Raw genomic sequence first — 15052 nt, 5'->3', positions numbered from 1 at the left:
TATTCTCTTCTCTTCTCTTCTCTTCTCTTGTTAGTCTGAAATGATGATATTCTCCTGTGTTTTTTTACTATTATAGGAAGTTGATCAGAGTTACTAACTTCATAATTATATCATGTTCAAAGTAAAGTATCTAAAGTATCAAAGCATAAAACTGATACAGTATTTTCTGGCATATAAGATGACTGGGCATATAAGACGACCCCCGACCTTTCCTGTTAAAATATAGGGTTTGGGCTATACTCACCGTATAAGACTACCCCTCTTCCAACTCACACCAAATAAAAATAAAATAAAATAAATAAATAAAATAAAATAAATAAAAATACACACACACACAACACAACACAACTGGCTCACCCACAATGTAAAAGCAGCTGTGCTAGACTCAAAATGGCCCCTGCAACAAGCAGGAACCTCATACATCCACCAAAAGTCCCAAAAACCAACTTTCACACTTTACACACACAAAATTCCACATACAGCTTTGTGAGATTTTGAGTGTTTGTGTAGTTAGAGTGAAACACTACAGAAACACACAAAATCTCAGAAAGCTGCACAAATATTATTTTATTTTATTTTTATTTTATATAAAAGCAGCTAAATTTAAAACTTCCTAAACTTTAAATAGCTAGGTCTAAAAAAAGAACAACTAAGAAAACCCCCAATTACCGTATTTTCTGGCGTATAAGACGACTGGGCGTATAAGATGACCCCCTACTTTTCCTGTTAAAATATAGGGTTTGGGCTATACTCGCTGTATAAGACTACCCCTCTTCCAACGCACACCAAATAAAAATAAAAAACATCAGATTTGATTTCAATATGGTAATTTTAATTCAAATGCTTATGACATGCAGGTACTTAGCAGGAAAACTGTCACTTATAAACATAAGGCTGTTTGTCATCAAACATGTCAACATAAAACAGTGCAATTGGATTAAACTTTTCCTAATTCACTCTAAAGTTGAAAGGAAGGATAAGACAATAAACCCATGGGAGCTGCCATGCTGTTTTGTTTTCTAAGCTGTCAACCAAACTGGAACTGATGATGATAGGAGGAAGATAACAAACAAAAGAGAGCCAGTGCTGGGCAAGTCCCTGGCGAGTCAGCAATGTCCATCATAACTGCAAGCTATTTTTATAGGTTTTGCTGGTGTGACAGTTTCCCTTTAAAAGCCTTCAAAATCCTCCTGTTCGTCATCTGATATCATAAGTACATCAATGACATCTTGTGATACATTTGTAAGGCAGTCATCATATGGATCTAATTCCGTATCAGATGGTGTGGTCTCAGCTTCGGCTTCCTCTTCATCTTGCCACAAGTAGTCGTCCTCCATACCATCTAATGAATTTGATATGCCACACTTCTTGAAAGACTTGATTACTCTTTCTGCATCAATATCATTCCAGGCTTTTATAACAAACTTGCACAAAACATCCAACTGTGGAGCACGCATGTTTCCTCCTTTTGTGAATGACTTTTCACCGCTAACCATCCATTCATTCCACTGTTCTCGAATGCGATCTTTAAATGGCTTGTTTAGGCACACATCCAGTGGCTCTACCAACGATGTCACTCCTGCAGGAATAACTGCCGCATCTGTGTTTATTCTTGCAAGCCTTTGCTTGGTGCTGGGAGTTAAATGAGCCCTGAACATATCCCACACCAGTAGACTACGTTTTTGAATAAGTCCACCTGGTCGCCTGCTCCATACATTATCAAGCCATAGCTTTACCCCTTCTTCATCCATCCAGCCTTTTCCATTCACATGTACAAAACAACCAACAGGGAACTTTAGTTTCGGCATTGTTTTTCTTTTAAAAATAATCATTGGTCTCAGTTTGGAGCCATCAGCTGTGCATGCTAGTACCACTGTAAAACTGGACTTCTCATGTCCTGTTGTTTTAATTAAAATTGTTTTTTCACCTTTTGGATGGACAGTTTTATTTCCAATCATATCAAAATTCATTGGAGTTTCATCCATATTTCCGATACTACTTAACACATAGCCATGTTTCTTGCGCTGTTTTATTACATATCGATGGAAACTATTTACTTTGGCATCAAGATCTGCAGGTAATTTTTGTGCAATTTTTGTCTTTTGCCTCAGAACCAAATTATGCCTTTCCAAGAATCTAGTACACCAGGATACAGTGGCCTTAAAACTGTTGCTGTGATCTGGGTTAGATTTGGCCCACTGAAGTGCAAACAAACGTATTTTATTTCGTGTCACTACATAACCGTTTTGGCGATGCTCATTCACCATGTCTGCTACATGTTTTTCGAGTTCTGGCCAATGTGGGGTGCCTCTTCTTAATGCACACTTACCCCTTGGCATACTCTTATTGCTTTTACATTTGCTTTCCAGTCCCGAACCATCTTTTCTGTTACTCCATATTGTCTTGCAGCAGCACAGTTATTATGTTCCATGGCAAAGTTTACAACTTTAAGTTTAAAACTGGCTTCATATTTTTCTTCTTGCTGGTGGAGCCATGATGGAGTCTTGACTTTTATATTTGTATACTATACTGTATGTACTGTTGCTGTACTGTATGTATTGTTGCTGTACTGTAGAGAAAGGTAATGGGCTACGCTATGTGTAGTGGCAAGAGGGCTATTTTGTACCAGGTTTTTTTCCTTCACCCATGCAGCCTTGTCGAGATTGGCACAGCTTCATGAATCTGAGTTGCTGGCGCTGACTGATGACGCTACGGGAGCGCCGACAACATTGACAGGAAGCTGTGCTGATCTAGTCAAGGCTGCATGCTGCTGAATGCTGGAACCAGCTGATTGCTGAGCGGAGCTTCCCCCGGCATCTAGGGGGATATTACCGACGCTCCGACTTCCCCAGCTGACCCCCACTGATGGCGAGCCCCACCGGTCTAGGGAAGTCGGAGCGTCGGTAATATCCCCCTGGATGCCTGGGGGAAGCTCCACGCAGCAACCAGCTGGTTCCAGCATTCCAAGGCGATTCCAAGGAGGTCCACGGTGAAAGCGGCGCCGCGGTTGACCTGGGCCAGCGCCTTGCACACCTGGCTCTGCGTCTCCATTATGAGAAGCTCCATGCGACTTCGCATGTCTCCGCCCCAGTCGCGCAGCTCTCGCAATCCGCTCACCGGAGGAGCCATGAAACGCTCGCACCGCCTTGCCAGATTTTCCTCGTCCTCCTTTCCCCATGGCTTTTCCGGTTGTAATTGCTGCTGGTGTTGCTGCTGCCGCTGAGGCTGCTCCTTCATCTCCACCCGCCGCACCAGATGGGTGGGAGTGTGCAGCGCAGTTTCCTGGCTTGGCGCCAATCCGGACGGCTGCAGAAGGAACTGGGCACTGGCTGTCATGTGTTTTCTGCTGTGCGGGGTTCGGCACCTGGGCTCCTGGGGTTTAAGCCTCTGGGCCGGCCCGTGCTGCTCCAGGATGTTCGCTTCGGGCTCCTTGGAATCGCTGCCGGGCGGTTCTTCCCATTGGGGTGATGGTGGGTGGCAGCGATCGGCATCGCTTGGACTGCGGGAGCCACAGCGGTGCTGGACGGGCTGGGTCATCATTTATGCCCATTGTAGCATTCTTAACAACCATGTCACTCATTTCACAACTGCTTCTCTTCACCATGGTGACGAGATAGGGCAAAAACGTAAAATGTGAGGACAGTCGTAAGTTCGAGGACTGGTCAAAAGTGTGAGGACCAGTCAAAAATAACTTTTTCAGCCCTCTGAGTAGTCCATATGCATAAAAGGATACATCAATAGAGAGGGATGAAGGAAGGGAAGGGAAATTAGAATAGGGGTGAGGGGAAGAGAGGGAGGAAGAGAGGAGGAGAAGGAGAAAGGAAGAGGAAGCAGGGAGGAGGAGAAGAGGGGGGGAAGAGAAAGTAAGAAGGAAAGAAAAGAGAGAGGTGGTAGGTTTGAGGAGAAAGATTGCTGTACAATAAAAAAGATGAAAGGGAAGAAAGCCAACCCCAAACAAATATAAAGATATTAAGATAAAGAATGAATTGTTAAACTTTAAAGAATAAAAGAGAACAAATATGAATAAATAGCAATAATTAGAAACACACATACAAACATACAATGTATTTTTTTTAAACAGAGTATTTGGCTGGTTCACAAATTTAAACAGTGTTTAGTCATTTCATTTAAATTTACAATTTCTATATTTCCTTTTTGCCATATTTATTCCTCATCTATTTTTTAAAAAAACCAATATTACCCTTCATCCTCATCTCTAATCTTAATCAAATTCAATTTTTCCCTTCTATTCTATATTATGCCCCTTCCCATTGCCATTTATTTTTATATCCATCCTCACATTGGTTAATTATGTAATATTACAGTTGTTTAATATAAATTCAACATTTTAATATAAATCAGTTATATAACTATCTTTTTTGTATATTAATCAATATGAACATGAATATTCCAATTATTTCCATGCAATCCAATTTCTTACAAATCAATTAATGATATTTACCAATAATAATAAACCAAATAATTTCCCCCATATATTCCTCCAAACCACAACTTAACCATTTCTGCTTTCAACACAATATACAATTAATAGTATCTCAATTATTACAATTCCCTAGTTAAATAGACCTTTTTTTCTTTTGTGTTTTAAAATCTTGAACTCTCCTCTTTTGCCCTAAATTTCCCATTGTTTGCACCTACCTTTTTTGGTGAGCAAAAAGAAAAAGAAATCTCTCTCCCTGCCTCATTTTGTCACGTTGCAGCAGAGCCTGCTTTACTTTCAGTTTCGTTTTTTCCCTAGCATAGCTACTCATTTGTTTTCTTTTAACACTGATCAGCTGTAGGGCGGACCTTTGAAGCCCAGCAGCAAGAGTTTAAAGAGTTTTTTTCCCTCTAGCCATCAGCTGGGACTCAGGAGGCAGCAATAGATTGGGAGTGGGGCCAAACAAAGGGTAAGAATAACGTGGGGGGGTGGAGGGGGAGAACCGGTTCGGTGACGTCATATCCTTACCGTTACCGGCTCGGGGGAACAGTGCAAACCTGGGAGGACCCCACCACTGATTAGCAGTCAGTCAGAGCCATTTAAAAGAAAAAACTTTTTGATTGAAGCTGAGTTGCCTGATTAGCAGGCAACTCAGCTGGGATGGTCAGAGCTTGGCTCGTCAGAGCCATTTAAGGCTCGTCTGAGCCTTTCGGGCTGGTCTGCCTGGTTACAGAAGAACGACACCCGGCGTATAAGATGACCCCCGACTTTTGAGAAGATTTTCATGTGTTAAAAAGTCGTCTTATACGCCGGAAAATACGGTACTTTAAATTATTTTAAAAATAGGCTATATAACCAACTGAAATGACAAACTGCATATTTTGTACTAAGAGAAAGGGAAAATATGTTTTCTTAATATATGAGTAGTAAAGTTCATCTTTTATTTATCTTAATACCCAGCTATCTTTTACCTTCTGAGATTGAAAACTATTCAGCAATCTGTCATTTTCAAATCTGTTTAAAATCATTATTGCAGTTTTTTGCATAACATGGTATCTGTTCAGCTAGATAGGCCAAAAACTATTTTAATAATGTAATGCCTCCATAATGCCCAGGATAATCACCAAAGTAAAAACATGTATGTTATATAAAATCTTACCTTAATTATTACATTCTGACTTCCCTTGGAAACCAACAATGGTGTTTCAGAAATGGTAAAGTCAGGGTCATTCACATAATCAAAATTAAAACCAGATGAAGTGACACCATCAAAAATGAAAAACACTTTTGTAACAAAAGGCAACATCAGCTCATAGGCTTTCAGTGAAGGAGTTGTACAACAGATTATTTCAGAATCTGAACGATGGTCACATGCCTGTAAGAAAAACAAATTAAATAGATGTATCTGCTAATATGTCTACAACGTTTTATATGAAAGACTATGAGTTTTATCTTTTTGTTGTAATCACACTGCAATTGTGCAGTTGAGCATTGAAAATTATATTGAATGGCTTCTTATGTAGACAATAGAAGCATAAGCAGGAAAATGTAAATTCTATGTTACACTGATAGATTTTGAATTATATATTAATCATTGTTTACTAATTAAAATCCAAATCTACATATATGCATACATACATACATACATACATACATATAACTTCAATGCATACTGGTTTTCTATTTGCATGGATTTCCCCATTTACCTCAATTGAATACAGGTCTACATTTACAGATCGGAGATAATTTGTACCTACAAAAAATTATTTATGCAGCTATAAGACATTACTCATCTCAAAGTACAGAGAAAGTTCTATTTCCACTTAAGAAACAAAGGCCTAGCAGAAATAGCCATATTTAAATGTAGAATGATTTTATTTATTTTAAAAATGTAGATGCTGTCTTGAAAAACAAATTTGCAGGAAAACCTTAACGAAGAGAGAGTATCAAATATTCAACACTGAAACATACTCTGAAGAAATTAAACATAATTCTGGACTGCCTTCTATGAAGAATGTTTTAGTTCCAGCATAATGATAGTTGCTCTCCAAATGTTGCTAGTATACAACTCGCAATTACACATAGTAAGGTATGTTAGAAGTTGTAGTTTAGACATATGTAGAAAATCACCAATTTCCAATCCTTGCTTGTTGTTTATTTGTCTTTTACTAATTTAACACATTTAACCCAATGGTTATCTAAAAGTGTCTTACTCTAAGAAATGGATTAAACTAAACTTTCTTCAGCTGACCTTTAATCCAAATGGTGAAATATTGCAAACCATTTATAAATATACTAAATATTTTAAATTAACAATTAGGTAACAGATTATCTAAAGTAAAGGTTATCTTTAATTACAAAAGAATATAAGAAAATGTAACAAGATATATTACAGTATAAAAACTTAATACATGCAAGAATGATATGCAATTAGAGTTAGGATCTCATGCAATTCTTCCGTTGTTCATAAGTACTATTTTAAACATTTTGCTTTGATCCTTTAAGGTATTCAAAATGGATAATTACACAAAGAAGCAGTTGTATAGTTCAAAATAAATCTATAATACTAAAATACATTTCATTAATACAAATTCATTGCACATCTTATCTACTGCAGAGTAGCCAATGTCTTTTAAATTAATAACAGTGGTATTTGTAATCTAGTTTGTGGTCATCTACTAGAATGGGATCTGTAGCTTGTTACTTTATCTGCCCCTAGACTCTGAAAAGCATGCTTTCAGAGAATGATAAAAAAGAAATCTAATAATGTTCTTTAGTGATGATGCAATGTGACTGATTGGAAAGGTCACAGTAAATCACATTTCTAGGGCCCTTACTGTTATGTTATTTGACACAACATTTTGACTTTGAAATTAGTTTTAACATTGAAAATTGTGATGCTTTCGGGAAATAGTACATTGTTTCATTTTTTTTCTTATAGATAAACAAATCAGTTTTTAGGATGCATTTTAATTTAGTGTTACTTTAAATTTTTACAAATGTTTCTAATATAAAACATAACTACTAAGTATGTATTTTTTACAAAATATATATATTACTAAGTATGTGTATTTACAAAATAAATAGAAATATTTATTTTGAGTGCTTACAATTGTTTTAAATGAAAAAAAAATTCAATAATATTTCAATATTATTATTTTTATTTCCACCACCTGCACCTGTGAACATATGGAAGAAGAAACCTTTTCACAAAACCCACATTGTTTGTAAGGCCCACTCATGTCTTTCAGAAACAATAATGCAACCTCTGAATTAATGAATATAAACACAACCTATAAATCTAAACTCCAATAACTAATTTATTTTTTCTTAACTTTGTGACATACACATAAAACTGGAAGAAGTTTTGTGTACTTAAGGGTACCATCAAGAGGGCAACTCAGATAAAGAGATAAAAAGTTATAGAGCCCAGGCCATTACAATGCCTGAGATAAAATGTTTGAAATAGAATTCCAAACTTTGATGCATTAAAATAATTTGAATATCACACCAATTTGTAAGAGTTTAGGCTATTAGGAATTATCATCAATGTGTGCTCTTTTCTCACCTAACTTTAATTTAGTATTAGTTTGTTAAGTATGAGCTTGTAGTAAAGACAGATTAGGATGTGTAAATAAAGCCAAAGATATACAGACAAAAAAGGACTTTTGAATATATGGATCAGATCAATATTAACATATTCAATTGGTATACTCAGGAAATGGCGAACAAGAGGTAAGGGTAAAAGACTAAAAATATAGCTCCATTTGTATATAACAGCCTCCATTTTTAAAATAGTGTTATGGTTGCATTTAAAACATTGAGAGGCTCACATGTTGTACAAAGTAAATTTGTTTTAATTTAGCATGATCTGTGAGTTATTCTTTTATGAACTTTCTATCCCAGTGTTTAGAAAACTGGGATTATCTATACTGTTAGCACAGTTGACTTGCATCTGAGATTATTCTCAGGGCAGTTTGTATTGGTATTTATTATGCAAAGTTGTGCTATAATAATCATCTAAATTAGCATTATCTCAAGATTTATCATAACATTTTCAGATATAAATATTTTAAATCAGTTTTGTTCATTTGTTTATTGTTAAACATATTTAAATTGAACACAGATAAATATTTTGATGTACCAAACATACATACTTTGACTGATCAATGAATTTGTCTATAGAAATTCAGTCTGTAGATATTTTTATGAATGCATTACTTCAAAACTGAAATAAATCCAAATTATCTTTGTACTGACATATTTTTCAAATTATTTGAAGATTTTAAATCTTCTCCCTCAGATTTCACTATGGTGTGGTTACAAGTCATGCTGATCTTAACACATTTTTTCCTGTTTGTGCTAGGTTTTCCCTCCCCCCTCACATATGCACATATTTTTCCAGAAAAAGAAAATATGCAATATTGTTATTCTGGAGAGAGGCATTAAATGCAACCGTATATAACAAAGAATTTACTATGTTTTTATTATGCTTAATTTTAAGCATATTAATTCTTTTTAAAAACTTGTAGAAAATAAGTTTGCCAGGTTATTTCTTGTTATAATCTCCAAGACAAAGTATATTTTTGTCTATCTATTTATGTATTTATGTATTTATTTATTTATTACATTTAGATTCTGCTCATCTCACTGTTGCAGCAACTATGGGCGGCTTACAGAAGCTTAAAAGAAAGTACAAATGGTTAAAACAATTAAAATGGTTAGATAAAAAACTAAAAACCAAGAGAACAGGTGACATGGGACTGGGGATCTTCAGCCAACCCCAGCATAGCACATCCTTATTGGCGCCCCATACCAACCAGCACAGTCAGGTTTTAATGCTCTTCAGGAACGCCAGGAGTGTTAGGTCCAACCTCACTTCCAGCGGGAGAATATTCCAAAGGCCACAGGAGAAAATGGTTTTCTCCCAAACCCCGCAGACAAATAGACTAATTGAGCAATACAAATCATTTCATCTCTTTCTTTCATATGGTTATTCAACAGAATTATCATAAAGGTATTTCAAATCATCACCTCACACACTGTGCAGGCCTACACCAATGAACAGTACTTATAGTGTTTTATATTGTACAATTATACATGGCAAAACATAGCATTTAATTTTTGACTGTTTGCAACAGCAGCTGATTTTTATAGCATTGCTAACTTTAGATGCATCTGTACATACTTCTAAAAAAACCTCCCAGCTCTATGAATATTCATTGGCATTTATATCCAGTTAAGTATGTATACAATTCCTGGATTTCTTCCATCTTCACTTACTGGCTTGATGTATTTATTAACAGAACCAAAAAGCACAAAACTATTCCTGCTGGATCATACAAACAGTCCATTTTTTCAAACTGTGCCAACAATGGCTTTTGGGAAGCTTATAAACATGGACAGGAGAATGACTGCTATCTTTTACTGTTGCTCTTAAGTAATACTTCAGATATGTTACTTGTGCTTCAAGAAACAGAATACAGTTATAAAACCCAGTATCCATTTAATACCCATAATTCAGATTAAAATGTGTTTTCAGCAACTTATGTATTACATAGTGTTGAAGGAAAAACAGCTGCTTCTTGCAAAAAGTTCAACATATTAATAAGTGCATAACAAAATTTTACAACTCAAGACTCACTAATAGAAAAGGGCCATAAACAAAAAAAAAGGGGTAAGTGTATGTCTAACTGAATTACATATTCATTAGCTGGCTAATATATAGCTTAACATACATGATTTAGCAGTTTATATTTAGGGTATGTGCACATTTGAGTGGCCTGCATGTTTCTAATCAGAAGATGCTACTCCTATGTCTTCCAACTCAACTGGTTCCAACTAGTCTTGTAGTTTAGAGTGTAGATCTGCATTCATGGTGTTAACTACAATATATATCTGTATACAAGCTGGGATGGGTAGTTAAATCTATTCAAGAATATACTTTTATTAATCAAAAAGTATTTTATTAAATAAAGTATTGTATTAAGGCCTTTGTGCAAGTAAATAATGTTCTGCACAATACAAGAATACTGCCTTTTATTTATCGTGGATCTGATTTAAAGCAATCAAGTCTTCTATTTCTGCAACTTTAAGAGATGTAGACATGCTGGGTGGGGAGTTCTGGGAGTTCATTTCTGTGAAACACCAATCTAAAGTTCTTACACTATGAAATAGGGAACAAAACTTAATTTCATACATTTTGCCCATTGTGGATCTCTTGTGTTCAACTTTCCCTTAATTCAGCTTTCCTTTTAAACATATGTTTATCTAATAGAAAAAAATATTTGTAGCTCAAGATTGAATCCTGTGGGATTCTTGGTATTCTGTGAGTACCAACAATTTGGTTGTTTCTTTGCATATGTTTCATTACCAAATTAGGTAACATAATCAATGCAGTATGTTTATCCATCCTTGAATTAGGGAAATCTGCAGGGTCTCCCACTGTCACCACCTATCTTTCCTCTATTGCCTGTATCAAATCATCCCTACTTGTATGTTTATCCAGTTAAACAAAGAAGTGTTCACCATTCACCGGAAAAGACGCCTAGAGAGCGGTTGGCGGGCCAGTCTTGCTGAATCTGACCAAACACTGGTAAGGTCGCATATTAAGACCTACTTAGTGGCGATAAAAGCGGCAAAGTTTAATTACTTTTCCGCTCTTATTGCGTCATCAGAGAATCGTCCGGCTGCCCTGTTCAGGGTGACCCGCTCCCTGCTCCACCCGGGAGCGCGGGAGGACCCCCTGGAAGGCAGGGCCGAGGATTTCGGACAATATCTATATGACAAAATCGTACAGATCCGGGGGGATTTGGACTCTGACTGGGTAGATTCGGGCAGGGTGGCGAGGAATAGTCTTGAGAACGTTATCTGGGAAGAGTTTGACTCTGTGACCCCTGATGACGTGAACAGGATTCTGGGGAGACTTAGTGCGGCCACATATTTACTGGATCCGTGTCCCTCCTGGTTAGTACTGGCTTCCCGGGAGGTTACATGAGACTGGCTCCAGGGAATTATTAACGCTTCGTTGAGTGAGGGTTACTTCCCCATGGCCTTGAAAGAGGCGGTGGTGAGGCCTCTCCTCAAGAAGCCTTCCCTGGACCGGCAGTATTAGCCAACTATCGCCCTGTCTCCAACCTTCGCTTTGTGGCGAAGGTTGTCGAGAGTGTGGTCGCACAACAGTTTCTGCGGTACCTGGAGGAAAGGTCTTATCTAGATCCGTTCCAGTCGGGTTTCAGGCCTGGGCACAGCACGGAAACGGCATAGGTCGTGTTGGTAGATGATCTCTGGAGGGCTCGGGACAGGGGTTGCTACTCTGTTCTGGCCCTGTTAGACCTCTCAGCGGCTTTTGATACCATCAACCATGGTATCATCCTGCACCGGTTGGAAGAGTTGGGGATGGGGGGCACCGTGTTACGGTGGTTCTCCTCCTTTCTCTCCAACCGGTTGCAGTTCGTGTTGGCAGGGGGGCAGAGGTCGACCTCGAGACCTCTTATATGTGGAGTGCCTCAGGGGTCGGTCCTCTCGCCCCTTCTGTTCAACATTTATGTGAAGCCGCTGGGTGAGATCATCCGTGGCTTTGGGGTGAAGTACCATCAGTACGCTGATGACACCCAGCTGTACATCTCCATCCCAGGCCACCCCAACAATGCCCTTGAAGTGATGTCCTGGTGCCTGGAGGCTGTGCGGATCTGGATGGGGAGACACAGGCTCAAGCTCAACCCTTCCAAGACTGAGTGGCTGTGGTTCCTGGCATCCCGATATAGTCAGTTGACTCCATCACTGACTATTGGGGGCGAGTCTTTCTCCCCCTCAGAGAGGGCTCGCAATCTGGGAGTCCTCCTGGATATGCAGCTGTCCTTGGAGGAACATCTGACAGCTGTTGCCAGGGGGACTTTTGGTCAGGTTCGCCTGATCTGCCAGTTGCGGCCCTTTCTTGATCGGGATTCCCTGTGCACAGTCACTCATGCCCTCGTCACCTCTCGCCTGGACTACTGCAACGCTCTCTACATGGGGCTCCCCTTGAAGAGCACCCGGAGACTCCAACTGGTCCAGAATGCGGCTGCGCGAGTAGTCACGGGAGCCGCATGGTGCTCCCATACAACACCTCTCCTGCGTGAGCTGCACTGGCTCCCAGTGGTCTTCCAAATGTACTTCAAGGTGCTGGTTGTCACCTTTAAAGCGCTCCATGGCATAGTACCTAGTTATCTTCGAGACCGCCTGCTGCTACCGACGGCCTCCCATCGACGTGTGCGCTCCCACAGAGAGGGCCTCCTCGGGGTGCCATCAGCCAAACAATGTAGGCTGGTGACCCCCAGGGGGAGGGCCTTCTCTGTGGGGGCACCTACCCTCTGGAATCAGTTTAACCCCAGAGATAAGGAGAATCCAAGACCTTGGTGCCTTCCGCCGTGCCCTTAAAACCTTCTTTTTCCAGCAAGCCGGGCTGGCCTAACACTTTTTAAAATGTTTTAAATTGTTTGTTATTGTTTTTAATCATGGGGCCAAATTTATATATATCTTTTTAATTGTATTTTAATGTTTGTAGTTTATGCTTTTACTTGGCTGTTCACCGCCCTGAGTCCTCAGGGAGAAGGGCAGTATACAAATTTAAAAATAAATAAACAAATAAATAAATTCCATTTTATTTTAATAACAAATGCTGCAAAATTACATTTAGTGCATGAGCAGAAAATCACGTCTGCACCTGTTGTATATTGTGAACTTACCACACTGAAGTTTCTGCCTATCTTTGGGACTGTTACCAACATCTTTGGAGAGAATGCTGAATTCAGGTTTATCCCTTGAGCTGTAATTGTACTTCCACCACTGATGAAATAAAGACATTGAAATAATCTTATAAATATTACTCCAGAAAACTGATTGGTATTTTAATTTTAATAAGTATGCATGTATAAGTATGCGGTTACAGGATGAAACTAATTTTGCAAAAAGATCATTACAACACCTGAACCTTTCTTTCTTTCCCTTTTTGGGGAGTTTTTTTTTTTTCTGAATCCCCTATCAAAAAAAATTTAAATGGCTCAATATGTAGTAATTATTTTTATAACCTTGGAAATATGCACATTAAACAAAGACAAGTAGTATAACATAGTCCTGATGGATCTTAGGTTTATTGTTGACCCAAACCCCAACAGCTTATCACCAGTTGTAAAAATAACAAACTGATTTGTAACTTGAAAGATCTTAGAAACAGACCTCAACCATCTTTCCCATCAAAAGGCAAAATAAACAACAGAATTTAAAGATCCTGCAGTTTGTTGACCAAAGTGTAATAAGCAGAGTGGCACAGAAGAAATATTAAACAATGTTTCATTTTAAGGAGTCAGAGCAAATAGAATTCTATTTACAGCAACAAATACAATTCTTACATCAAGAATTCTACTCTCATGGGGTGAGGAACAAGCTTTATAAATCAGTATGCATTAAATTTACTATTTTTTGGACAATTCTGTGATAAGGCAATAACAATTTCAGAGGATGCTTCTAGAATACTATAGTGCTACCCATACACTGGCATTTTGGGGGTGGGGGGACAATCTAGAGAGAGTTTAAATGTTCAAGATGTCAACTGTTTTTCTAAAAGATACTGGAACAATCTCTAAGCAATTTGTCCTTGTGAGAATCCCCAACATTCTTCCTTTTTTCTCTGAGCCTTTTTCCATTTGCGCTTAACTGAAGCAGAAAGATACCCCACCAACAATTGTTTCTATGACATTCCTATAAGCAAGTTTGATGTAGTGGTCAAGGCCTAGAACCAAGAGACTGTGAGTTCAAAGTTTCCCTTAGATATGAAAGCTGGCTGGGTGACTTTGGGCCAATCACTCAGAGAAAATGCAGAATAAAATACTAAAACATCCTCATTTCACCATTAAAATATGTATAATAACATTAATAACCTACATATAATATGTAGGTTATTAAAATATAATAACCTACATATCATAAAAAAATATACAAGCCTATTCCATTCTTGTAAAAAAATACATTTTTCTATTAACATTATTTTACCTGAGAAATTTCCATTAAGTTCCTGTTAATGCTTAGAAAAAAGACTGGGTAGTGAGGCAGCCCAAGTTGCCAAAATGACCCAAAAGCAGTCTACCGTCACACCTTGGAAAGTGGGTGGCTACCACCTTGATTTTTTTTTTTTTACCTTTCACCCCTGTGGGTGTCCCTAAAAGGGGCCTACATATCATAAAGTGAGTGGAAATATTTTGCCAATACAAATTTTGGAAAAAGACATTTCCTTCTGTATGTAATTAATAACAGATTCTTTAAGCATGACTAAAGAATAAAGATTGGTTTTGCAGTTTATTTTGCAGTATTTTACTATCATTATTTTTTCCATTATTATTCATACATCAATGTTAAAATTCCACTCACCTAAGGAAAGATTTTACTGGATAAATTTTAGAAACAGCAGGGTCTTCCCTGTAGGTAAAATGACCTGCTAAACGACTGGCCGAATCAATTTTCATTTCAACAAGGCATTCCAACGTTTCTCTTTGAAAAGGACTGTAACATTCTATGGTATTAGCAGTCACACTGTAAGAAAAAAAAATTAAAGAATTAAAATAATTCTTACTATAA

The 15052-nt window shown here is 37.9% G+C and overlaps 1 protein-coding gene across 5 annotated transcripts in view; it reads right to left on the bottom strand.

Moving 5' to 3' along the window:
- MET (MET proto-oncogene, receptor tyrosine kinase) overlaps positions 1–15052 on the bottom strand; it is a 146927-nt gene that overhangs the window by 35196 nt on the left and 96679 nt on the right. For all 5 annotated transcript variants that reach the window (XM_034431027.3, XM_087874185.1, XM_087874184.1 and 2 more), the window contains 3 exons: positions 14846–15007; positions 13168–13267; positions 5601–5816 (listed from right to left, as the gene is read on the bottom strand). In XM_034431027.3, the coding sequence (XP_034286918.1) occupies positions 5601–5816; positions 13168–13267; positions 14846–15007 (478 nt within the window). The remainder of the gene's footprint in view (positions 1–5600; positions 5817–13167; positions 13268–14845; positions 15008–15052) is intronic.

Source organism: Pantherophis guttatus, chromosome 7 (assembly GCF_059756535.1).
Source record: "Pantherophis guttatus breed Tessera chromosome 7, ASM5975653v1, whole genome shotgun sequence".
NCBI classification, from domain to species: domain Eukaryota; kingdom Metazoa; phylum Chordata; class Lepidosauria; order Squamata; family Colubridae; genus Pantherophis; species Pantherophis guttatus.
The sequence above is the reverse complement of the archived record's forward strand: the minus strand, read 5'-3'. Positions and strand labels throughout refer to the sequence as shown.